At 42.4% G+C, this 26,582-nt stretch overlaps 1 protein-coding gene and 2 pseudogenes across 1 annotated transcript in view; 1 reads left to right on the top strand and 2 right to left on the bottom strand.

The window, feature by feature from the left end:
• Window positions 1–26,582, bottom strand: part of LOC105066969 (rho GTPase-activating protein 20-like) — a 63,284-nt gene that overhangs the window by 29,269 nt on the left and 7,433 nt on the right. Inside the window, exons 2-3 of the mRNA XM_074355214.1 lie at window positions 11,985–12,149; window positions 4,831–4,980 (exon numbers count right to left, since the gene is read on the bottom strand). Of these exons, the coding sequence (XP_074211315.1) occupies window positions 4,831–4,980; window positions 11,985–12,149 (315 nt within the window). The remainder of the gene's footprint in view (window positions 1–4,830; window positions 4,981–11,984; window positions 12,150–26,582) is intronic.
• Window positions 100–1,866, bottom strand: LOC105072777 (protein-tyrosine sulfotransferase 2 pseudogene; annotated as a pseudogene).
• LOC105072786 (caveolae-associated protein 3 pseudogene) lies at window positions 12,474–13,537 on the top strand (annotated as a pseudogene).

The following is a 26,582-nucleotide window of genomic DNA, read 5'->3' as shown; positions in this document are numbered from 1 at the left end:
ATAGTCATAGGAGCTGCTTTAAAGTTCTTTTTTTTTTTTTGATTCAAATAATATATATATTTTTTTCTCTGTGAAACTGAGTAGAACTGAGGAGGAATCAAAGAAAGCCTCATATATTAAATTCTTAAATAGATTCTCTGAATTCAAAAGTTAAGGGTTAGTGGGAGAGGCACAGGTGGCGGGCCTTGTCCTGGCAAACAAAGCCACCACGGTGGTCCTGCAAATTAAGGAGGATGGAAAATCCCTTCCTTCAAAAGAAAAAGTTCTCGAGGGGGAAACATATAAAATATTTAAGTTTCAAAAGCCGAACTCTTCCACACTGTTGCTTCTCTACCCCGGAGTGTCCTAAAATAGAGTACTTTAAGGTTAAGTTTTCAATGTTCAGCTTTTTGCAAATATACGCAAATACATTTCTCACAAGCAGTCCTGATTTGGCAATTAACAGCAAGCAATATGCTTGGATTAGAGGTTCGATTTCCACTCGAATGCAGTTTCTTCTCTTCCGGCAACAAAGCCATTTGCAGAGATCCGGAAATCGTGAGATTCCTAAGTGGGAGGAGGTACTGTTCTGGTTCACCTGAAAATAGCCCTTCAGATTGGCTGGTGCTTTACAGTCCCCTTTCAAGACCCGGTGTGTGTTGTTGACGACAATGGGGTCGGGATTGCTGTAGTTTTGGGTGGGTTTGCATAGGGGTCGTAGCCGAGCCGAGCCAGCATGGGGGCGATCTGGGCCATGTCCCTAATCACATCCCTGGGGATGTGGCCAGTCCACTTGGAGAGAGCTTCCAGGTTTACGGGTTTGATGACCTGGTCTGTGGATCGCTCAGTCTTGGACAGGGAGACGCCCCCGGGCTTGCCGATGAGATTCTTGTGGTGCAGGACGGCGTCGCTCCAGGCAATGCCGAGGAAGTCGAGGATGAGCTTGAGGGAGCGCCGGGGGTACAGTACCAGCCGCTCATAGTACACGGGCAGGCATTTGTCCTTGCCCACCTCCATGCACTGAGGTTACATCACCTCGATGGCCTTGTTCCTCTTGGTGAGGCAGTCGCGGTAGCTGCTGAGGTCGAAGCCGGCGATAGTGACCTTGCGGGTGATCATGGAGTGCACGGAGGCCCGGCCGTCCCGCACCATCAGCAGGAACTTGGAGTTGGGGAACAGGAGCGACAAGTAGACGGACGACTTGAGCGTGAAGGGGTCCTTGTTGCAGAGGACGCGGGCCGGCTCACCGTGCTTGACGATCACCTCCAGGATGAAGGCCTGCATGGCGGCATCCAGTACCTCGTCCGTCACGCCCGCCTCGTCCAGCCGCAGCTTCTCCCGGCCAGACTGGGACCAGGCCTGGTGCATGGCCAGCACGCGGGGAATGATGCGGGTCTCCTCGCCGCAGCGCACCTCGGGGTGGGGGTCCAGCATGGCGCGCATCAGCGTGGTGCAGCTCCGGGGCACGCCCCCCACGAAGATAAGCGGCACGGCCTTGCCGTAGCGGTACTCCATGTGGTCGGCGCCCACCATCACCCGGTCCTCCTGCTCCGGCTGCATGGTCCGACAGGGGCCCAGCGGGCCCCCCAGCACCGCCCGGCACTCCAGCACCTGCTGCCCCAGCTGGACCGCCAGCACCAGGGCCAGGGCGAAGCCAGCTGCCAGCAGTGCCCTCCTCAACGACAAGCGCATGCTGGGCCTGGGGCGGGGGGCGTGCTTCAGCGACAGGTCAGAGGGAGGTCCCTGGGGCTCGCCTAAGTTTCGCTTGAGACTGATCCTTAATTTGGCTACAGGACTTCAAAACCAAGCACTGAGTGGCGTTTTTACGTTTACTGAGCATGTACTCTGCTCAAGCTTATTCTAGGCACCATTTAGCGGGGTCCTCTCCACCACCTCGGGTAGGGATGCCCTGCGCCCAGCAAGCAGCTCAGAGAGAAGCGGCAACTTGCCCAGGATTGCACAGCCAGAGCGGCAGGCCTGGGTCAGAGCAGGCTGAGGCCAAGCTGGTCACTGTCCTTTGACAGGACCCGGCGAGGGGCCCATCTCTGCCACCAGGAGAAAACGGCTCAAAGCGGGCAGGTCAGCTGTGAGTAGGAGACAGCAGAGGCCTGGAGAGCGGCTTGAGAAGAAAAGCAGGGCGACTTGGCAGAGGGAAAGCAGCTGGGAACCTCCCCTGGGCGCACTCTTCCCTGGGCTCTAGCCTTCGCAGCTGCTGCCCAAGACTGTCCATCGGCTGAGCCCGTGCGAGGCGCGCCGAGAAAGCGCCGCGCGCGCAGCGACTGGCTGCTCGCCAGCCTCCCGGCCGGGGGGGGGGGGGGGGGGGGGAATGCCCGCGCCGGGGGCGGGGCCGCCTAAAGTTCTTTTACGGTAATTCCAACATATGAATTATCCGAGGGCTGGCTTTTATTTATTATCTTTTCCTCTCTAGGTTTTTCATATGTTAAGAAATTTTAGATTGCATTCTGGACATTAGGAATGCTTTGTTTTGGAGACTCTGAGCTTTGTTATATTTGCTAAATACTGTTGATGTTTTTGTTTTAACAACTAACTTTATTAGACTCAAGCTGAAAACTTTATCTCACCTGTGTTGAGCAGCACCTCGGTTCAATTTTTTTAGCCTTAGCTCCAGACTGCTTTAAGTCTGTTCCATGCATGTGCGGTTCAGCCTTCAGCCAGAAGCTGGGGCACAGTCTAAACAAAAATTCTAGAGCTTCTCTCTGCTGATACTCTCCTTTTTGAGAATTCCCCCCTCACGTTCCTGTGGTGGTGGCTGACCCAGACTCTGTACTTTGGTTCTTGAGCCCAGAAAGACTGCAGCTTTTTGTTGGCTTGGTTTTCCTGCACCACCATGTGCCTGCAGCCTGCCCTCAAGCTAATGCCTTAAAAACAGGAAACTCACCTAGAGTTGCTGCCTCATTCCAAGGTTCATTTCTTCTCCAAAATATGCTAATTTTTGCTTACTTTTCAGGACCTTCAGGTAGTTTGTTGCTGTTTATATTTTGCTTAGGGTTTACAATTGTTATCTGTAGAGTGGTCAGTCTGTTTGTTGAGACCTCACTCTGCCAAACTAGAGTCTGAACTCTTCAACACTACTTTTTTTTAAACAAAAGTAATCTTTTAATTTGGAAATAATTTAAAATCTTCAGAAACACTGCAAAGATAGTACAGAAAGTCTATATACCTCACTCCTAGCTTTCGATTCCTCTACAGGAATCCTGACTGTTCAGATTTCAACAGTTTTCCCATTAATGTCCTTTTTTCTGTTCTAGGATCCATCCAGGATACCACATTGCATTTAGTTATCATATCTCCTTAGTAACTATTTCTATGTCTTTTCCTTTTTTTTTTTTTTTTTTTTTTTGGCCTTGACAGTTTTGAGGCTTACTGGTTAGGTAACCCTACAGAACATCCCTCAATTTGAGCATCTCTGATTCTGTTCTCATGATTAGACTGAGGTTACGGTTTGGGGGAGAGATGCTACAGGAGTGAATTGCTCTTCGAGGGGCAGATATTCACACAACATCACTAGTAATGTTAACTTAACCATTTGGTTAAAGTGCTGTACTTTTCCAGGAATTATAATGTATTGTATAACTTGTTTCTACATTTTCTCTTCTTCTTAAAAAAAAGGTTCATGAAAAAACTACTCAACTAAAGATGTCACGTAGTCCCAGCCCTCACTTGAAATCGCTTCCTTTCAGCTGTAAACTCCAAGGAGATTAAACAATAGGAAATGATAATGTCTAGAGAAATCTGTCATGGAAAAGAAGATATGCTGAGAATGATACAAACACATGCTTTCTTCCAAATAAGTTCTTAAAATCTTTTGGTAGGCCAGTGGTGCATAACAGAACTTCATGGCATGCTCTTCCTTCATCAGATAATTAGTAGCTTAAAAATTTTTAGTTCTCTAGCTTTAAGATGATGCCTGAGGAGTTTGATGGTAGTGAGGAGAGAAGAAGCAGAAAGAAAAACATTGTGTGCATGAGATGAAAACCAGCTCTTTCAAGCTTTCAACATTACACTGGACTTGAGGATGCAGTTGTTCAAAATCACAAGTTAAGAGTCCTGGTCAGCTCACCTTGATGTGAAAAGTGCCAGCTGAGCATGTTCAGGATGAGAGCACAAAGATTCTCTATTCATACATTCTCCAACTCCATCCCCACCAAGGAGTGAGTTTTAGGAAACTGACTTTCACTCCTTGTATCATATATTTGCTTTTGATTGTCACATCTCTATAGACACTAAATCAGAACATGATATACAATTCAGGAACCACATTATTTCATGACATTAAATTCATTTCTATAATTAATTTTTTTTAGAAAATTTGGGAGTATAAACCAGTTATTCAAACTCAATTGGAGAATTTTATAAAATTTGTTTCAGTAAAGGTCTGCTTCAGTGGTTTGAAAAGCCAAGTTGAAAGCTCAGCATATAAAACAATACCTGACCACGAGTGAAGGGGATGTTGGAGAGGGGGTCCTAGAGCTCTGACCACCCCCTCCTCTTCCACAGTGCTTGAGATGTTTTGGTAGCCCCTTTAGCAATCACCGCTCAAACCAAGATAATGATTTCAAGAGTTCTCAGTATTTACCAATATATTTCACATATTTTAATAAAAAGCTCTTTGGGAAAAAATATAAGGCATACGGGAGCCTCCAGTGGGGTGTGTCAAAAGATGAGTTACTGGCTTCAGAACAGATCAATCAGAAGAAAATATTTCCTTTAAAAAATCAGAAGAACAAAACTGGAACAAAATCTGATTAATTTTTTTTCCTTCCACCCTGGACATTCCATAGCTGACGGGATTTTGCAGCAGCCAGCCCACAGACCGACCGCGGCGCTCACCTGAAAGTGACCACAAAGTTGATGGTGGGCCAGCCCAGGACAAAGGACCTCGCAGCGCTGGTGTTGTCTTCTCCCACTTCATCCACACAGCTTGCCGTCCACATGTCACTTAATTTTATTTTATTTTGTATCTTAAGGTCGTTGTTGTATCTAGAAAGATAAAAACCAGACAAGGACTTCTTGTAATTTGGCTTGTTAAATTTTATGACAACTTCTGCATTTGTGATAAGAGGACAGTTCTCACTAATCATGGGCAAAGAATGTCTTACTCACTGTTTTTATCTTTGGTGCCTACCACGATGAATGGTAACACGGTTGGCTACCTTGGCCCAAAAAGGCCTTTGAGATGTTTAGTGTATTAGTCCTAATGTCTGCATTTGTGACAGGAAATAATCATAACCTTGTGACTTTATTATTCTATACTGAGCATTGCATTTGGATCAAAACCCCTAATTTTAAACTTGCTGCTGTTACAAAAAATTGATTCATTTACTATTTATAACTTGCTTACTTCCAAAAATATTTTAGTGGTTGAACAAAAGAGTAAAAAAAAATTATTTAAAAAAATACTTGTAAAATTTTCATCTTAAGAGCAATAGATACACTAAAATATATAACCTGAAATTAATTACAGAAATTTATAATGCATTTCCAACTGGGCAGTTATAAGATTTTCTAATCTTTAGAAGCAAATATTATTTTAAATTTCCTTTCTTAAGATTTTGTCCATAACATTTCCCCATATATTTTGACTAAAATTGAAAAACTGTAGCCTAAAAATAGACTCTACATTAAACTGAAAAAAAAAAATACTAAGAAGTAATTGATACAATTAATATTTATCCCTGGAGACCCAGAAGTTGATCTTCTTTAAGATGGCAATGAAATTGCTTTTTGACAATTTCTACCTAAACCTCCTTAGAACCTTGGTATTGAAACCGTTATATCTCTTAGCCTAGTTCACAGATTTAATGCTCATAATGAACCCAAGGCTTAAATGGAAGGCACTGGGAAGGATTAAGAGAATATTCTGGAAACCTGTGTATTTCCTATCATTCAGAGCCATTTGTGGAAACACCAGAAGCTAAAACGAAATCCAAGATACTTTACAGGAAAGTACCCCTAAAACTCTGTATGGGATATTTAAAACTAAAACTCTTCGGCAGGATTTATAAAATGAAAGGGGATTTTGCAGGAACTATATACACGAAGGACAGTGTAGATTCAAAGCCTCATCTACGCTTCCTGTAGGGCACACCACTTAAGTGTAACAGTGAAGTGCTTCGTGGCACAATGGCTTCATTCTATATTTCATTTCAATATTTTTTATCACTATGAATCATTAGTTTTTTTTAAAATAAAGCAGACTGAAATGAAGATATTTTTTTTCTTTTAAAAATCTTATTTCTTAATGGCAGCTATTTAGGTAACACAAAACTGACACTATGAAACTTTGGAAGGAAAAGTGTGTTTCCATATCTGTTTTCATACATTTTGTGTCTTTTAATGCAGACCTCTCTTTATATTAGATAATTCAGATACCATGTGGGCACTTTATGTGTCTATTGATCTGGAAAAAATCCTTCCCTAGATCAATAAAGTGCCAAGAGTATCCATTTCCTTATACAAATAACAAGGAGCTGTCTGAAAGCGTGAAGAACGACTTCCATTCCAATGGTCAGCATCTGTTGAACTTACCATTTGCCATTCATTGTTGTAAACACTTAACACATATTATTTGGTTTAATCCTCAAACACTTTATAGATAAGGAAATGTCATAGGGAGTTAAAGTAATTTGTCAAAAGTCAAACCGCTTAACTAGCAGAGATAGAATCTGAACTTGAGCAGAGTGGACTTAAGCTTATTTATTATGCTCATAACCATTGTGTATCTATAAAAAGCCCTGGTTATTGCCATTCTTATAAAGCACCTGCACTGATTTTCTGTCTGGATGATCTGCCCATTGTAAATGCGGTGTTAAAGTCACCTACTAGTATTGTATTATTGTCAGTTTCTCCCTTTATGTCTGCTAATATGTACTTTATATACTTAGGTGCTCCTGTATTGGGTACACATATGTTAACGAGTGTAATACCCTCTTCTTGTACTAACTCCCTTATCGTAATTCCCTTCTTCGTCTTTGTTCAGCTTTTGTTTTAAAATCTACTTTGTCTGATATGAGTATTGCTACTCTAGCTTTGTCTTTTCTATTTGCATGAAATATCTTTTTCCACACCCTCCTCCCCACTTTAAGACTGTCTGTGTCTTTAGCTCTGGAGTGAGTCTCTTGGGGGCAGCATATAGAAGGGTCTTGTTTTTTAATCCAAATCAGCCACCCTCTATTTTTTGATGTCAGCATTTTTTTCCATTGACATTTAAAGAGTGATTGATAGGTATGCACTCTTATTGCCATTTTTGTTACTTGCTTTCTGGTTGTTTTTGTAGTTTTTCTGTCTCTTTTTTTGTGCTTTAATGATTTTCTTTAGCAGAATGCTTGTGTTCCTTTTTTTTTTTTTTTAGCTTTTGTGTATCTGTTGTAGGTTTTTGATTTGTGGTTACCATGGGGTTTATATATGTTGATCTATATCTTCTTGTTTTAAACTGATAGTCATTTAAATTCAAACACATTCTAAAGATTTACATTTTTTCTTCCTTCCCCCACATTTTCTGTTTTTGATGTCATATTTTACAACTTCATGTTTATCCCTTAACTGTTTGTTTTAGTTGTAGTTGATTTTTACAATTTTTATCTTTTAATCTTCATACTATCTTACTTAAGTCATTATCCACAGCCTTTACTGTGTATTTTCCTTTACAAGTATGATTTTTCCTGTTCTGTAACTTGTTACTTCCTTTTAAAAATTGAAGTACACTCAGTTACAATGTGTCAATTTCTGGTGTACAGCACAATGTCCCAGTCATGCATATACACACATACATTCTGCTAACTTGTTACTTCTTGTTGTAGCCTTGTCTTTTCTACTTAGAGAAGACTCTCTAACAAGTTTTAGGGTTGTTAGTTTTGATGAACTCTTAGTTTTCTTGTCTGAGAAGTTCTTTATCTCTCCTTTAATTCTGAGTGGCAACTTTGCTGGTAGAGTGTCCTAGATTGTAGGTTTTTATCTCTCAGCACTTTAAATGTATCATGTCACTCCATTGTGGTCTGCAAAGTTTCTCCAGAAAAATCAGCTGATAGCCTTAAGGGGGTTCCCTTAATGTGACTCTGTTTTTCTCTTGCTGCCTTTAGAATGCTCTCTTTAACTTTTCCCATTTTAATGTGACATGTCTCGGTGTGGGTCTCTTTGGTATCATTTTGTTTTGGAAGTATCCCATGTGCTTCTTGTACCTGGTTATCTGCCTCCTTCTTCAGTTTGGGAAGTTTTCAGCCATAATTTCCTCAAATACATTTTTGGCCCCTTTCTCTCTCCCTTCTCCTTCTAGGATCCTATAATATGACTATTAATACTCTTCATGTTGTCCTATAGTTCCCTCTAACTGTCCTTATTTTTTAATTTGTTTTTCTTTTTTCATTGGGTGATTTCCATTATCCTGTCTTCAAGATCACTTATACAGTCATCTGTATCACCTACCTGGCTATTAGCTCCTTCTAGTATGTTTTTCATTTCCGTTACTGTATTCTCAAGCTCTGACTGGTGCTTTTTGTATTTTCTAGTTCTTTGTCAGCATTCTCACTGTTTTCATCTATTCTTTTCCCAAGTTCAGGTAGCATTTTGACTACTAATGCTTTGAACTCTTTATCTGGTATGTTCTTTATCTGTTTCATTTGTTGTTTTTTAGGGTTTTTCTTTGTTTTTTGTTTGAAACAAACTCCTATGTCTTTTTATTTTGTCTAACTTTCTCTGTTTCTATGAAATTAGGTGAAACACTTACCTATCTCAGTCTTAAAAGGGTGCCCTTGTATGGGAGCATGCCTATGGAAGTCTGCATATTCTGAGGGGCTTTGGTGGGAGAGCTGGATCTTAACTGAGTGTGGGTCACGTCTTCTCCCAGGATACGCTGCCACCTGTCACCTTGGTGAGAGGTAGGACTGGAGCTGGAGGGGCTACACCCTGAGTCAGGTGCGAGCTGGAGCTTCTCCTGTGCTCAGTGGCCGTCACCACCCTACTGGGGGCAGGGTCAGGTCCAAAGGTGCTGGAACAGAAACCCTGAGGGTCAGGTCTGAGCTAGTGCTGTTCCCTCTAAATGTGTACTCTTCCTTCTCCCAGCAGTGGCACCTTTGCCACAGACGGGAGCAGTGATGGAGTAAGAGGAGTTTGGCGTGGCCGCCTGGTGCAGCTGGGGTGCACACTGGGACAGTCCCCAGTATACCAGTCAGAGCTCCAGACAGCTCCCAATCTGTCCCCTACATGAGTGCCAGTGATAAATGTCCTTGGCTCATTCAATTGCAGTGCTGGGTCTGAGCTGGCTCTGTGTCCGCCAAGTGCACACTCTTCTTGGCAACACCCTGGTTGGAAGTTGAGCTAGTCAGAGACGATGCCGGGGTGTGCACTGGGTCAGAGCCCTGGGCAGTTTTAATCTGCCTCCTCCACTTGGTTTGAGGAGTAAGCAAGAGTGTGTGCACATTCTTCATGAGTGGACTCTCGGTTCCTTACAGCCCTCCTACTGGTTTTCAAAGGGACTTGTCTTCTTGGTATTGGCTAGGGTGCCCAATATATGTTTCAAATCACTCGTTCCCCAGGTAAGACTTGCAAGCCCATGATACCCCCGTCTTCTTCTGTGTCCCCTCCTAGGGGTGGGGGCCCCGACCTGATTGCTTCTCCTGCCTTTCTACCTGACTCCTTGCGGATCTTTCTTTGCAGCCTTGGTTGTAGAAAAGTCTTTCTGCCAGTCTCCAGCTTTTCCGTGAGAATTGCTCCACATGTAGCTGTACTTTTGACGTGTTCCTGGGGGCAGGTGAGCCCACCGTCCTCCCACTCCACTGTCCGGATCTCCTCCCCACCCACGTCTTATCTATGACATTGCATAACTAGGTGTGAGGGTGTGGATAGTAGAAAAAAGTGTTTACTATTCTCTAGTGACTAACAATCTCTTTGATGAGACTGGATTTGTTAAACGACTCTTATCTTTTAGGATGTTTCATAAACAATGAGAATGGGGGATGCAGCAAGTTGCAACCACTGTTTTCTAGGCTGGATGTTAACTGCATTGGCATTTAGTGTTGTGTGAAAAGTGAATTCTTTTGGTTACCTCTACAGTATATTCCAAATATGTTGGTATCCTTCATGTAACTGCCATTTCCCCAGTTAAGGCCCTCACTATCTCTTATCAGGTCTAGGACAATAACCTCCTGTTGAGTCTCCCTGCTTCTACTCTTGCCAACCCTCTAATCCATTATCTGTCATAGCCGGAACAATATTTTTAAAATATGAACTAATTAAAACCCTTTGGAATAAAATCCAAACTCCCATCATAGCCTTTGTGGTACCCGGCCTCCAAGATGGTCCCCAATGATGCCTGTTTCCTGATATTCATACCCTTGTTTAGTTCCCTCCCAACTGCACCAAGGGTGGTCTCTGTGGCCAGCAGCAGACACTGGAAATGATGGTACGCCACTGCCGAAACAGGTTATAAGACTGCAGCTTCTGTTTTGGGGGGTCTTTCCCTTATGTACTCTCTTCCTCACGTTCTTGGATCTTTCACTTTGAGGAGACCTACCTGGAGAAGACCTACAGCCCTGGGCCAACAGCCGCTGAGGACCCGAGGCCTGCCAGCCCCCCTGAGTGAGATGGGAAGGGGATTCTCTAGCTCCATTTAAGCTCTGACATGACTGTCACCATGGTCAACAGTTTGACTGCAACCTCATGAGAGCCTCTGAGCCAGAACGACCAGCTAAGCCACTCTCAGATTCTTGGCTCAAAGAAAATGTACAAAGGCATTCATACTCATAAGCTGTTGTGTTTTGGGATAATTTGTTATATGACAATAGACAATTAAAGCAGCCCCCAAAGGTCCTGATAAGCTGATTGTTGCCTATTTCCCCTGCTTATCATGCTCCAGTGACAGGCTTTCTTTTAACTCCCCCAAAGGGCAAAGCTTTCTGCACCACCTTTGTACCTGCTGTCTCCTCTGCCCATCTTCCTAATATCTGAATGGCTGTTTGTTTTTTATCCTTCATTGATTTTTTTCCCCCTTGACTACACCTACCTAACATATATCCCATATTTCACTTCAACCAGCACTCTATTTTCTTCTCAACACTAAGTACAATTTGTAATGTCTGCCCCCACACATTAGAATGAAAGCATCAAGGAAGCAGACACTGAGAGAGAGACTCTACTGACCCCAAGAAATCACTTCGGATAGTGGGCAGCTGATTCCTCTCGCCATGCAGACCTGCAGAGCTGTGGACTAGGCCTCCAGTAAACAGGATGCTGGCCAGTTGGCTCTCACTGTTCTGTGTTATTGCAGCAAAGTGTGCTGGACCTGACCCAGGCTACCACTCTCACACTACACACTCAGTCCAGAGTGCTGAGCGACTGGAATTAGGCAGAGAGAATGTTTTACAAACCAATTGAACAGTATCTTGATTATGGAGTAACAATGACTGGTGTGATGTAAAATGGTTGGCCAATCAGGCTGAGTTCTACAACATCACGTGTTCTAAGCACAGTATTCGTTTCCACCTCTGCACAACGACTCAGAGAAAGGAGTCCTTGTTGATGTGTAAGAATTCAGAGGCCAACAGTGTATAAAAGGAAAGGGAAAGGACATTTGGGCAATCGAGGCTTACCTCAGTGTCTTGGGAGAAAATGTCTGGAGTCCAAACTGTAACATTTAGGATTCTAAAAAGTGTTTAAAAGAATAAACTGCTAAAAGTAACAATGAAGATAATGTCTACACATAAAAATATGAAAGCAGGGATCATGTCCATCACGGTCTTCTTTGCATCCCCTGTATTTACAGAGAACATGGCACAGAGTGGGGTCTAAATGAACACCTGTTGAATGAATAAATAATTGAAACACTCTTTTCAAAACCAAACCAAAACAAACATAAAACTCACTTCAGATATTAGTTATGGTAACAGAGTCCAGATAGTCTCATAGTAAGCAAAGAACAGAAAGGTTGCCTTTGTCAGTGGAAATGCAATTTTATAATGATAACCAGGGGAGAATGTATAGAGTATACTCACTTGATTGTTGCCACAACAAACAGGTCATTGAATAGGAAAAGATGCTCCTCCTGACTCTGCAGGCCTCTTCTGAGTTCCACCCTGCCATCAATTAGCAGGGTCCTACTGGAGCACAAGAACGATGACAGAAATGCACATGTGTCCAGGCTAGCAGACGGGCTTTCCCTGCAACAGATCAAACGCCACAGATCTTTGGTCAGGTGATCAAATATAGACTTTCTACAAAATTTCTACAAAAATCACAGCTTTGTACTAGTCTTTTTATGACCTACGTTTTCATTTTTCTTGGATAAACACCTCACGGCAAAATTGTTGGGTCACAAAGTAGGTGTATGTTTAATCTTATAAAAAACTACCAGATAATTTTCTAGAGTGGTTGTATCAATTTATATATTCAACAAGACTGTCGGAGAATTTTAGTTGCTTCACAACCTTGCAAACTTCTTTTTGCTGTGGTTAGCATAGACCAAAGGTTAATTAAGTTATTTTAAAAATGTTCTGCAGGGCCGGAGCTGGGGAGGAGCCAGGAAAGGCAGCCCCAGCCCAGAGCGCAGCCGGCGGCTGCGCGGAGAGCCAAGCGGGCGGTCGGGGGTCATAGGGGAGAGTGCGCTGGAGCCGGGGCCTGGGCCCGGGGGCCCGGTGCACGCGGTCGCCGCCGTGACCCTGCTGGAGAAGCTGGCCACCATGCTGGAGGCGCTGCGCGAGCCGCAGAGGGGCCTGGCCGGCCCCGTGAGCCGCATCCAGAGTGGCCCGGGCGCGCCGAGTCGCAGGCACGACACCCCGAGCAGCACGCCGGCTCGGCTGCTGGCCGGGGCGGAGCGCGTGGGCGCGCACGCGGGTGCTGCCCAGGAGCGCGGGGCGCCGCGCCGGCCCGGGGCAGCGGCTGGAGGCCGACCGCGGGCTGCTGGTGGCGCGCGGGAAGCTCCGCGTTCTGCTGTTCCGGGAGGAGGCAGAACTCCCAGCCAGAGCCTTCCGGAAGGCGTCGGAGCCCTCAGGCCCGGCGGAACAGGCCGAAGCTGGCCAAGAGCAGCCCGAGGCCGAAGCTGAGAAGCGCTCCGACGAGGAGCCCGCGGAGGCCAGGGCGCGGCGGCTGCGGCGCACCGGGTGCAGAAGGTCCAGAGCCTGCGAGGGGCCCTATCGGGCCGTAAAGGCCCTGCTGCGCCGGCACCCATGCCTGTTAAGCCACCTCGCTTTGGGCCTGGCCGGAGTGCTGAGGGCCAGCCCGAAGCCCAGCCTGCGCTGGAGGCCAAGCCAGAGCCAGAACCTCCGCGAGGCACCGAGGAAGATCCCCGGAGACCTGAGGCTGCCGAGGCGGCTCTTCTCCAGATAGAAAGTGCGGCCTGATGGCTGGTGCCGCTGGCCTCCCCCGTGCCTATGCCTGGTCCCGCAGTAAATCTTCCTCTGCGAATGCAGCGTTCCCACCCAAATAAGGAGCGAATCCTGCATCCACAGCCCAGCTCTGGCCCTCCCTTCCCGGCTTCTTCAGCCCAGCACCCTCTGAAAGAGGAACAGCCACTCACACCTGCTTGCACTTACCATCAATAAAAATAATGTCACCCGGAAAAAAAAAAGTTCTGCATTTAAAAGCAATCCCAAAGGATTTTAATACATAATAACTCTTTTCCCATCTTACAATAATAGTTTTAAATAAATAGATTTGATGGTAGTTCTAGGGGAAAATCCACAATGAAATAAAAATCTTTTTTTTTCTAGTGTGGATTTATCAATGTACATGTCGTACAGTCTGTCATTTTTAAAGATCTATGTGTAATAAGCATGGCAAGAGATGCCTCACGATTTTAGCAATCTAAGTATTGATTAAAAAAAAAAACCAACTTAGCAGTCCACAGTAAAAATAAACATCTCAGCTCTCACATAATTTAAAAAGAAAAACTGTCTTTTACAGAAGGAAACAAAAATTTGTGTTTTCTAAAATGACAATCTTATCAGCGTTTCCTACTTAAAACTGTATTTCTCAATTATGTGACTCTAAAGTGTGTATTTTTATTGAGTGCAATGCAGATAGATGTGTTTTATTTTAGTCTCTTGGAGTATGGAAATGGGGAGGAGGGTAAGATTATAACCTTCTATTTAGCCTCTTAATATAGCCTGATTACGATTTACAACTTACACTTAAGAGCGCTCTAAAACGAGCTAACAAGTACAAGGGGAGTCTAAGAGTCAACCTGCTGCCTGCTTCTTATGTATTAACATTCCATTTTCAAATACGTTTGTGAAGCCATTTCTGAAAGGCAAAAAGCAGTTTTAGGACCTTAATCATTTTTCACTAAAATTAGACGACAGCTTTCATGAGGCTGGGCCACACTAGTGTCCCGATATTTACCCCTGAAGCTCACTGTAACAGTGAGTCCACTGTCAGGTACAGTTTTAGAGGTAGTGTTGCTTCATCTTAAATCACGAAAGAAAATAAACTAAAATTCAGAATTCTTCTTGGAAATGCCTGTGTTTATAAGGGGGAATCAACTAACGGCTACTGATGGCTGGATAGTACCAGTCCCCAGTACTAGGTAGGGTCCTGATAACCTCGAAGCCTAACACGTGGTCCCTGCTCATTCCAAACGCCATCTCTTTCATGAAAAATTTCTCTCATTTGAATTCTTATCGGCATTTCTTACATATCTAACACATATCCTACCTTGAACCTCTTAAAGCATTCTCATTTAAAATACACTGAGTATATGATCACCATATAATAAGTTAGTTGTTTGTAATAGTGATCAGGGTTGCCTTTGCTGGGTGGCTGCCATGTGCCAGGCACTGGAGATAGATGTGGTTTCTAGCCTCAGGGAGTTAGCAATGTGACAAGGGAATCAGACAAGTAAACGTCATGATACGCCAGTGAGGTAAGTGACATAAAAGAAATGCAGGGCACTGTGGGCAAAGAGAAAAGCCAAAATAGGAGGCCCTTTCTGAGACTGAATTGGTTAGGAAAGTTTCTTGGAGGAATCAAAGTCTTAAAGGATGGAAGGACAACGAAGACTGAAGGGCATTCTATGGAAAAAGAAGAGCGTGTCAAAGACAGGAGGGCGTGCATCAGTAACCCTGGGAAGTTCCCAGCGGCTGGCATGACAGAGGTCTGAGAGGAGGAGCAGCAGACGAGGAAGGGGCAATATATTACAGGTGTTTTCCCCACAACCTTCAGACTCCGTATGAAAGCACTGCAGGATTTTAAGCAGGACGCTGTGGTTTACAGTATGTTGAAGAGAATAAATGAAGGCAAGCTTAGAGGAAGGGAGACCTTTAGGAATTTGTTGCAGTAATCTCAGGCAAGAAATGTCATGGGCCTGAGTTGGCAGTGAGAAAAGGATAGAGGATATAGGAGAAAAAACATATTCAAGAGATATTAAAAATATAGATCGTTAAAATTTGCAAACTGATTAGTTGGGGGTGGGGTAAATGGAGATCGACTTGGCTGAGAAAAGGAATACAACAGACTTACTGCCCAGTCTTTATTTATTTACTTATTTTTAATTTATTTTTCATCCAACAAATGCCTTCTGAGCATCTGTGTGTGTTGGCTAGGCACCATGCTGAATGGTGAACACATGGGGTAAACAAGTTAGACTTACCCTCTACTCTTACACAACTGCTGAGTCTGATTCTACCATAAAGCAGCTACTTGACATCACGTCATTGCTGCTCAGTTCACTCTGTAACAGAGGTTGAGAACCACAGCCCACAGTCATGTTTTATTTGGCCTGCATTCTGATTGCCTGGTTCACCACATTCCCTCACTTGCAAACTCTTTACTCTGTATCCTGCAACTCCCAGGGACCTGAAAGCATTTAAGTCCATGATTCTTACTCTAGCACCACTTTAAAAAAAAAAAAAAAACTAGCTTAATTTTAAGTTATTTTTAAAAATTATGGCAAAACACACATAAAATAAAATTTATCATTTTAACCATTTTAAAATTCAGTGGCACTCAGTATGTTCACAATGTTGTGCAACTATCACCGCTACCTAGAGTTCCTGAATATTTTCATCATCCCCAAAGGAAAACCTGAACCTATTAAACAATCACTCCCCACTCTACCCAGTCCCTGGCAACTACTAACCTCTTTCTGTCTCTATGAATTTGCCTACTCTGGATATTTCAGCCCATAAAATATTTGGCCTTTTATGTCTGGTTTCTTTCATTTTGCATAATGCTTTCAGGGTTCATCCATATTGTAGCATGAATCAGTACTTCATTCCTTTTTATTGGTGAATAATATTCCATTGTATGGATATCCATTCAGTAGGTGATGGACATTTGGGCTGTTTCATGGCTATTGTGAATAGTGCTGCTATAAAAAATGTGTGCACACTTGTTTGAAAACCTGCTTTTATCTTCTGAGTAGACCCAGCAGTGGAACTGCTGTATAATATGGTAATTCTATGTTTAAGTCACTGAGGAACCACCAAACTGCTTTTCACAGTGGTTGTAACCGTTGTACAATCCCATGAGAAATGAATGAGGGCCCTTCTGCTACTTTTTATTCTCTCTTTTGTCCCCCATATGTAATCACATCTTATGTTTAAGGACATTCTAATTAAAAAATAAAATCTCCTGAGTCTAGATTTGTAATAAACTCCTAACTGGACTCTCTACTTCCTTGCTCTTACTTTTTCAATCCATACTATTCACTTCTTGCTTCTATCATATTAGTCTTCTTGACGTATATTGTCAATGCACAGCATGTACACTGTCTAAAGAGTAAGCCCAACTCATTTAACCTCGCATTCAAATTCTGGCATCTATTTTACCCTACCTGGTTATGATGATAAGTCACGTTACCAATCTCTATATTGCCTGAGCAAAGCTAACCCTAGTAAATCTTAGAGAATAAATTAGCCCAGAAATAATTTAGAACAAAGAGATGACTACTGAAATGAAGCCACAAAAACTATTATCAAATCAAAATTCTATCTTATTCAACAATACAAATCTGTCCCTTAGATATTCATGACTATCTCAAACATTTCAAACATTAAAAAAAGCGCACATTTTTAGGAAATCTAGTCTAAAGGAATTATCTGTCTTATTAATGGTATAAAATACAAAAAGTTACAGTTACATTTCAATAGGCATCATCTAGATAAAAATCACATTCAAATCCCATTCAAATTACCAAAGAAAAGTGTATGTAGAGATTATACCATAACGAGGTTGTATGCAATATGTACTACTATTTTCACTTCCAAATTAACATTGCTGATTAAATGATGCAGCATGTAGCTCATACTACACAGTCTGAATTCTGACTTGAGATTACAGAACAGAGCCTAATGATAATGATAATGCCAGGTTCAAAATGTACTAAGGTAGGATAAGGGCTTGTAGGATACATGGACGAATGGTTAGATAAACAGAGTGAGCAAGGATACAAAGGACAACTTCAAAATTATCATCAAAATACTGATTGCAACCGGCAGCATAAGTGACACAATGAGAACAATAATCTTATCAGCGACGCTAATATTTAAAGAGCAAGGAAAACACAAACATTAAATAAGTAAAGGCAGAAGCAATATGGGAGGAGAGACTAAAGGACAGAGAAGGACACTGATAAACAGTCACCCTAACAGAGCGAGATCCATACACAAAGAGATATTATCTCCAAAGAGTGGAGTAAACCATGTGACTTATTCACAGCCCGGACACAGAAGTTGCTCAACAGTATCTGCTGGGAATCCACGTAGTACAAAGCACTTGTCAAGGCATGATAGGGAGAATTATAAGGTCAAGGCATTACAGGAGAGAGCAAGATCTTATGAGCATCGTCTCTGAGAACTTAAAAAAATACATGCAAATTATGTCAACGACATAACCCAATTCAATAAAAACCCAAGTTTTAGAACTTCAAACACTCTGGTGCAAATGACACCTCTTCAGAAAGGACAGCTCTACTTCATTATGAAAGAATGAATTAAAGTTCCTTAGTAAAAGCTCATTAGAGGCTTTTTGAAATGCAGTAACTCAGTATAGAAATGATGGTGGTTTGGTAGCTGTGGAGGTGGTAAGAAAGAGTTCTATCCTAGATACATTCAAGGTAGAACTTAATAGGATTTGATGACAGATTGATTTTTGGCATGGGGACCTTGGGTAGGGATGGGGATAAGGAATTTGGTCTTAGGCATGTAAATTTGAAATAACAATTAGAAAAAGGGAGATAAAGCTACGGCAGAGATCGGGTCATGGAGCAAGTTAGCATAGATGGAGAACAGGGTCAAGTACTGAGCCCTGGGCGCCCCGACAGTTACAAGCTGAGGAAGAAGGGAAAACTAATAAAGCAGAATGAGTTGGCTGTCAGTAAATAGAACCAAAAAGTTGTTTATTTTACTGTCCTAAAACTCACTTATTGTAGGTAAAACAGAAATAACATACTAAAAAGATGCTGTAATTTCAGACAGGGCTAACTTAATATTATTTCAAGTGCTTCAGCTGAGCCTATGTTGGGAATTCTAATCTTGACATTAATTCCTGAAAGCATTAAAATCTAATACACTTTCCAATTTCAAACAAAAGTGAGTCTAATCGTTAAAATAAAAGCTTTCTATGGAATATATACAATGTATACTGTCAACAAATGTTGAGCTAAAAGATTTTTAAGTTGCTAAGAGAAGCAATTTTTATATTTACTACTGTATAAGAAACTCCAATTATGAATCCTTTTCACCTGGGCTGTCACCACTTGTGCAAGTATGAGTGAAATCTGCTACGACACAGCACTTAAAAGGCCTGGCATTTTAAATCACTATTTTCACCCTGTAAAACTTCGGCATCTGTCACCAAAGCAAGATGCAAAACCAAACACACACAAAAAATCCTTTAAATTGACCAGGACCATTGATTGGCATCGAGACGTATTGAAAGTGGTGTAACTTGATGTAAAAAATGATACGATATAAGGTCAAAGTGGTAAGTACCATAGAAAAGAGGTACAACTCAAGGATGAAGGGAATTTAGGAGTCAGAAGGCATCCTTTGAGACAATTAGGTGGTGAACGGGGATGAAGCGGGTGGGCATGGAGGAAGACATCAGAAAAAGCTTCACAGAGGAGTCGGCATTGGATCTGAGTCTCTCAAGAGAGTTAGGTTTTGGACAAAAGAAAAACTTTAGCACAAAAAGATCAACTGATTTGTCAAAGTCACCAAACTGCTTATTGCAAAGTCAGGCCTAGAGCAATGGTTTTCTGATGGCTGAAAGTAAGCAGGCTTTGGATTATGCATTCAATTTGGGGCAGAAGCAGCAGCTTTGGCAGTCCTTTTCACCTAGTTTTTCCTCACAGTAAATGATCTTTGGCTGTTTTCCCATTTTTTTGGTTGAAACTGGTCACAATACAAACACTGTTGCTACAAAGACTTGGAGACCAGGAATATTTTCACTGTATGTCTCAATTACCTACATTACTTAGCAATCTTTCTCTTCTCTAAACAGAAACTATACAAATATATTTCTTTAAAGTCTGTATTCTGATAGAGTAGCTGTATCTGACTCGTAACAGGTGTTACTCGTGGACTGAATGCACTGCAGATGCGCTACGTAGCACTGAATTGCATGCTCCCTTTCATGTTCTTTATGTGTCTTGTGTCTGTGAGCCCTGCTTCCCCAACTGAATGGCGCTCCCAGTGAGCACCTTAGACTGTGCAGTAAGGCAGAGTCCATGTCTTATTTCTGATCCTCTGTTTCTAGAATTGTGCCTGGTACAGAGGACTAAAACGTTTGCAGGGTTAATAGCTAAACAAACAAAACAGTGTCTTCTCCACCTACAAAATTAAACTAGGGAAATCACTCAGTTTATCTGGACCACTCAGAAACCAAAACCAAACCTCAGAGCCACTTTGCTCTGAATCTAATGTTGGTATTAATACTCTTTGGCTGGACTAGGAGAGGGGTGGGAAAGAGCGGTCCTCTTGTTTGACATGATTACCATGGTAACCCGGTAGAGCACAGCGTAAAGAAGTAACTCTCTGGAGGAGGCAGATGCATTTGCTTATTTGCTCCAGCTCCCCGCCTACTTCACGATTGTAGTCCCACTTATACATCCACGTCACTCTATTTCTGGAACTCTTTTCCATCAATGCTGCTAAATAAAAATAAAAGAGGACAGGAGAATTCCAGAAAGATGAGTATCTGACTTCACACAATTTCATTCATAGCGGCTTCAAGTGATCAAAGTATTCCAAAACTGAGAAAAAGCTAAAAGATATTAGGGGGAAAAAAACCCTCAAAAAATGGTTTCTCTTGCCTAAGTTAACAGAGTCTAGCTCAGACTCACCCCTCTCAAAGACTTGGGCTGTGTGCACATTTCCAAAAGCATGTGCTAAGATGCCCAGTGTGATTTTGGAATTCTAACCCCCCATACAAGGGCAGATCTTTAAATTTTGCTCCTTATAAAACACAAAGCCTAGCATATATTCAACAAATGTGTGCTGAACTGAAATCAGAACCAAACTAAAAAAAAAAAAAAAAGAGAGAGAAACATTATGAAGTTCTCACCAACTGGACATTCATCACGAGGAATCATCGTATTAAAATTATCATTAAAAAATCCTTTCATCATTCTCAAAATTTTTTTTCTCATGTTCAGATCATCAAGAGATGAATCACAATGATCATAAACAAATACTAATTAACAAGTGTATTAATTTCTACTTTATTGAAAGTCCTTAAAAGTGTTAGTAATAAATGGAATACTTAAAAATCACTGCCGGCACATGTTCAAGTGTGAAATGCACATATTAAAGGCCAGACAAAGTAAGAAATGACAGCACTACTAAAACCCAACCACCTTTTAAAGTCATTTTTCACACAGCTAGAATGACATCATTGCCTTAACAGAGCAGAAAGCACGCACTGCATCTGTGTTGGGAGCTGAGCAAACATACATGCGGCCTGATTTATTTCCAGACTGTGAAGACATTAGTGTGCTGCTAACAGCGCTCTCTCTGACCATTCAGCAAAGGGCTGAAGCAATATCCCCTGTCTTAGAGGCCTCCCTAGAAAGGGAGGTTAGTCGGAAAATGCTCTACTGTTTCTATCATTCCCAATAAAATTACATTGGAAATAAATTCCAGAGGTTTCTGAATGCAGGGGTTTGGAGAAGGCTAAGCAGAATATAAATTGCAGTGCAAGTTTCATGTTTCTCATTCTTCAGAAAAAGCTTCTCCAGCGACCTCACTCTAGAGACCTATGGGGAGTACGAGTAACCCACAGAAATACAGCCATGTTAACCACCTTTCCACTGGCTGTACCCCAGTCTCCTTTTCCAAACCAGGGAGCTAAGCAGACAGACTTTGGAAAGAGAATGAAACAAACGGGGAGGTGGGAAGCAAGTCGTCTTCTCTTTAGAGCCAGAGCTTCATGTGCCCAAAATATCAGCAGGACAAAATCAGGGTCCCTGCCCCCCATGAGGGCAAGGGGCTTTGTCCGTCATATTCACTACTGTGCTCCTAGACGCGTCTGGCCACCGGAAAGTCAATGGAGGTTTGCTGAATGAATTACGATGATGATGTCCATCTTGCTATCATCTTATAAAGCTCCTCACAGGCAGTCATGGGTCTGCTCTGCAGTTGGCAGATACTGTCAGGGCTAGTGACACGGGAAGAGGCAGGTCTCTGAAGTGGATAAGAGTGCCCGACTCTGGCTTCTTACTCTTGGACTTGGTGTCACATAAGAATGTGGAGCCCCTTGGGGCTGGCACTCAGAGGACCACGAGAAAGGCGTCCAGCTCAGGGGCACCTGCCTTGCCATCCTACTGAGACTAGCCACTCTCTCTTCTATGGCCCTGTTTTGTTCTCTTACACAAGGTACTCCTTTTTAATACTCTCATTTGTTTTGCATTTTCCCATCCACATCCCCCCACTGGAATGTAAACTCCATGAAAGCAAGGACCGCATAACAATATACCCAAATGCCTAGAAAAGTGCCTGACAAATAGTTGGCATTTAAATACTTACTGAATAAATTAACAATTGCCAGGCACTGTTCTAAGAGGTGAATGAGACAAACAAAATGCCTGTTCCTTCTAGAGTTTATCTTTTGTGAAGATCAGGGAAAAGGAACCTGAGAGGAACGTGAGATTGAAGAGGTTTCTTTACTTCCCTATTTCCCACAGCTTTTACTCTGCTATACATACAGTGAAAGCTGATGGAGAACCCTCTGTCCCCTCAACTGAACATCCGACAGCAGCAATGCTGCCCGCTCACACTGAACACACGTGGAGAAATGCACTCCTGTGTCTCACTTAGGTAATCCCACACAGTCTGCCTTTGCTGGGATGCTGGCGCTATATGTACACTAGGGTTAAAGTCTTAAATTATCAGTGTGATGACAGCAGTGATAAGCAGAGCAAGATCCTCAGTGGTACATGGATGAAAAGGGACAAGACAATGAGCTGAGAGTTCCAGCCATCCCTCCCTGCCAGGATGTCCTCCCTCCATTACCAATACACAAAATTTGGTTTATTTATTCAGCTTGAGAGCTTCTGAGCTTCTTCCTTAATTGTGTAAAATTCTTGGCCATTTGTATCTTCAAATATTTTTTTCTGCCCCATTTTCCTCTCTGTTCTTCTGGGACCACTCACACGTATGACAGGCCGTCTGACATTATTCCACAGCTCCTGGATAAGTCACATGTTTTTAATTCGTGTTCAACGTTGGAAAATTTCTTATTAATCCATCTTCAGGTTTACTGATTCTTTCTTCAGCTACGTCAAGTCTGCAGATAAAACTGCTGAAGAATTCCTCACCTTTGATAGCACATGTTTATCTCCCACGTTTCCATTTGGCTCTTTTTCAGTTTCCACCTCCCTGCTAAAATTCCCCATCTGTTCATGGTTGCTGCCCACCTTTTCCACTAGAGCCTTAACATATCAATCATAGTTGTTTTAACATCCCCATGTGATAGTTCCAACATCCAGATCGTCTCTAAGTCTAGCTGGCTGCTTTAGGTTTCAACCATGGGTCTTTTTCTAGCCATTTATTGTGTCACAAAACTTTTGATTGAATACTAGACATTGTGATAGAAGAATAATAGAGGCTGGTATTTACTCATGGAAATGGGCACGCCTCTTCTGTCAGGTCATTATCGTTAGCATGGGAGGCTGAGAAGCTTTAGTCAGTTGCTGAGCTGGGTTTGGGTTTTGTTGTTGCTGTCTTTAACATCAGTGAACCACAGGCTTCGGATTCTCCCCGTGACGGACCACTACCGCCTGTGCTTAGGGTGAGGCCTGGAACGCTACAGAGTTCTTCTCAGTGTTCCTGGTCCGCTTTCATCTTTTAGCTGCCCCTGAACGCCTGCGCTTCGTGGAAGGGTGGTTCTTGCCAGCTCTTGCTCTTGTCCTAGCAGGAGGTTCCTACTGCATGCTACTCAGCATTAGGCTCTTTGTGGGAACAAGTGGGGTTCTCAGTCCTCCTGGCCTGTCTCAATTTTAGGCAGAGTCTACGCACCTGGGCCTCTGAGGTAGGGTCTTCTCATAGTCCTGCCCTTCCTCAATCCCCATGGCAGCCTAATTCTGCCTTGAATTTGTGATAGCTCTGTGGCAAAAACAAACAAACAAACAAAAAAAACAGACTTTCTAGCTTCTCCCTCAATGGCAGCAGACCTCTGGTTTGTATTGGTGCAGAATCCTGAGACCAAGAGGTTTTTCTGCCTTTCCCACATGGGTAAATGGTCCAGAAGCCGTGGATACTGACCTGTGTCCTACAGGCAAAGGAGAAACCCATTCGGGACTTTCCTAGAAACCTTAAGAAGCCTAAAGGGTCACTTGCTTTAGGAAAAAAAATTGCCTTCCTGTAGCCTTTGTATAATCCTCTTCTTCCTTAAGATATCACAGTTCCCATCTCCTTGGCACAAAGACTACAACACGTATTTAAAAGTAGCTCAAGGAGAGAGTCCCCCCTACTGCGAACAGTAACAGTTTATGCCCAGCAAGGAGGAAGACGACTCGTTTTGTCTGATTCACTGTGCCTACGTGGGAGGGAAAGCAGATTTTTTTTAAAAAATGTGTGCTGAAAAAACACTCTTATTTACAGGGCAAAGTTAAACTCGGGTTCACAAAATGCAAATAGAGTGAAACATGGTACACCGTTCACTAGTGACGCCATCTATGCACAGAGGACTCGGGGTTGGCCCTCGTCTATAACATCCTGGACTCGGGCTGCGGCTATTCATCGTTCGCTTTTGTCTTGCGCTACCAGAGCCTGCATCAGCCCTCTGCAGACATTCAGAAATCCTGAAGAGGCCTGGAAATTGCCCTCTGGTGTTGCAAAGGATTAGCCTTATTACCTGACACTCACTCCTTGGCCTATGCTATGCTACCTGACTATGGCTTAATCACTTCTGAGAATGAGACTTCACCCAGTGAATGGCCTCAGATTTGACCTATATCTGAGTCACATGTAGGGCTGATTAAAACATATGTAGAATGCCGGGCCCTAGTCCTGCAGGCTCTGATTCAGCATGGGGCAGGGTGCTATAATCAGTATTTCTAATATTTTCCCAGGTGATTCTCAGGACCACACTCTGGACCACTGACCTCGGAAGGTTTTGTTTGCACAGGCTGGTACACCCTCTAGGTATCTGAGGTGTGTGTTAGAAGAGATGGCTGTCACTGGCTTATAGAGAGAACTGTGAGAAAGAGAGAAAAGTGAATAAATAATGACAGGGCATGGGAATAGATGAAGATACAGAGTAATGAATTGTTCTTCCATCAGTTTTTAAAAGGGGTGGAGTCCCAAGGCTTAACTTGGGGGCCAGTGGAGAGTGCTGGCAAGTCAGCCTTTTTTTTTTTTTTTTTTTTTTTTTTTTTTACTAGATCTTGGGAGTAGAGGGCCAGTTACCCACACCCATCCACAGTAGCTCTGCCCCACGTCCTCCACCAATGGAGAGCGGATATTCTCAGGAACACAGTCTCCAAGGACAATACCCTGGTCTTTTCCCCTCAGAACTAAAAGCGGTCACCCAAATTTCAAGGCACTTATTTTCAGTGCCTTAGAAAACCAGCAGCATGCCTGCTACTCTCTTTACGAATGTCCAGTGTTTGATTATGTTGGCCCGTTTTTCACCCACTCTCTTACCTTAAAGGTCGGATATGAGAGAAAAATTGAGGCTAGATTGAGGACTATACCAAAGTATTTTGGTGAAATTACTATGTGTATAATTTAATTTCAAATGGCTCAGGAGAACGTATAGATATGGAGATACCCAGACAAATACAGAGGAAATGATTAGGGCAAATGTCAACAATTATACAGAAAATACAGGTACTGAGTATATGAGCGCTGTTCTGTAAACTTCATGTTAAAATTTTTTCCTAATTGAAAGGTAAGAAAACAGTTTAATGTTGCCTCCACCAGATTAGAGCTATCTCTGACTGTCATTAGATTAAAAAAAATTTCAGCCCAGTGAGAACTGAGTCCAAAATTTCTACACTACAGATTTCTGGTACTCAGTTCAGAAGCTTGTACAGTTCCAAAACAAACATGTCAGAGACCATTCTTAGACCAGTAGTTCCACTTACAAGTTATCCTACTTATCCAACGCTTGTGGGAGGTTAAAAAATAAAAAGTTGATACTGATTCCTTTGTCTGTTTTTCCTGTTTTCATCTTATTTTCTTTTTTCATAAAAAGCAGACAGTTACTAAGTCCAAGAGGAATTAGCCCGCTTTGTTATCCAGGTGCACAAACATAACCATAAGCCCATTTTTGTGTAACTAAGAACTTACGTGTTTATCCAGAACACGGGGGAGAGACATGCTGGGGGAAAAATAACAGCAGGAGGACAAGGAATTCACATCCAAAAGTTAGCTGAAAAAAAGTCCTTTAAATCCAGTGAGTCAATTTACAAGTTTAGTAAAATTTTACTTCGTAAGACTGTAGTACTGATATGGAAATATTATCTGGATGTAAGTTCTCAGTTTAAGAAAAATCCAGTGACCTTCTCATAATTAACACTCTGAATTATACTTAAAAAATGACAGCAGAAATAATAATTCAGCATTTATTTTTATGTAAAGAACATTTTATATTTCTACATTGCTCCGATGAGTTTGTTTTTTTGCCCTGCATTTCTGATTATGTTTTCATAGCAGAGTAAATATTTTAAAATTTACTTTACATTTGTTTACATAATATATAATTTAAAATATGTTTTACTTCATACTAATAGAAATTTAAATGAAAACCACCCTGGATACATCACATCAACATAATCTGTAAGTGAGGCTGTGGCAGAGACAGGACCTCTTTCTACATCAGTGATGAGAATGCAAATGGCACAACCTTTAAAAATGGAAAATCTGTCAATATCTAGCAAAATTATAGATAGCAATTCCACTTCTGATAAGTACAAGCTTATCACTAGAGTATCATTTATTGCAGAAGAGTGGAAAAAAGTGATCATAATTTCATCAGACTGGCTGAATGAACCATTGCATCTGTAAGCTCTGGATTACCAGTAAGCTGTAGAAAGGGAAGAAAAGTATCTCTATATACTAGTATGAAGTGGCCGTAGAGATAGTGTTATGTAAAAAAAGTGGGGTGGAAAGTATATATCATTATTTAAGAAAGAGAATTCACATCTACTTATA

The sequence above is a fragment of the Camelus bactrianus genome, chromosome 30, assembly GCF_048773025.1.
Source record: "Camelus bactrianus isolate YW-2024 breed Bactrian camel chromosome 30, ASM4877302v1, whole genome shotgun sequence".
Taxonomy (NCBI): Eukaryota; Metazoa; Chordata; class Mammalia; order Artiodactyla; family Camelidae; genus Camelus; species Camelus bactrianus.
This window is presented reverse-complemented; position numbering and strand designations above follow the sequence as displayed.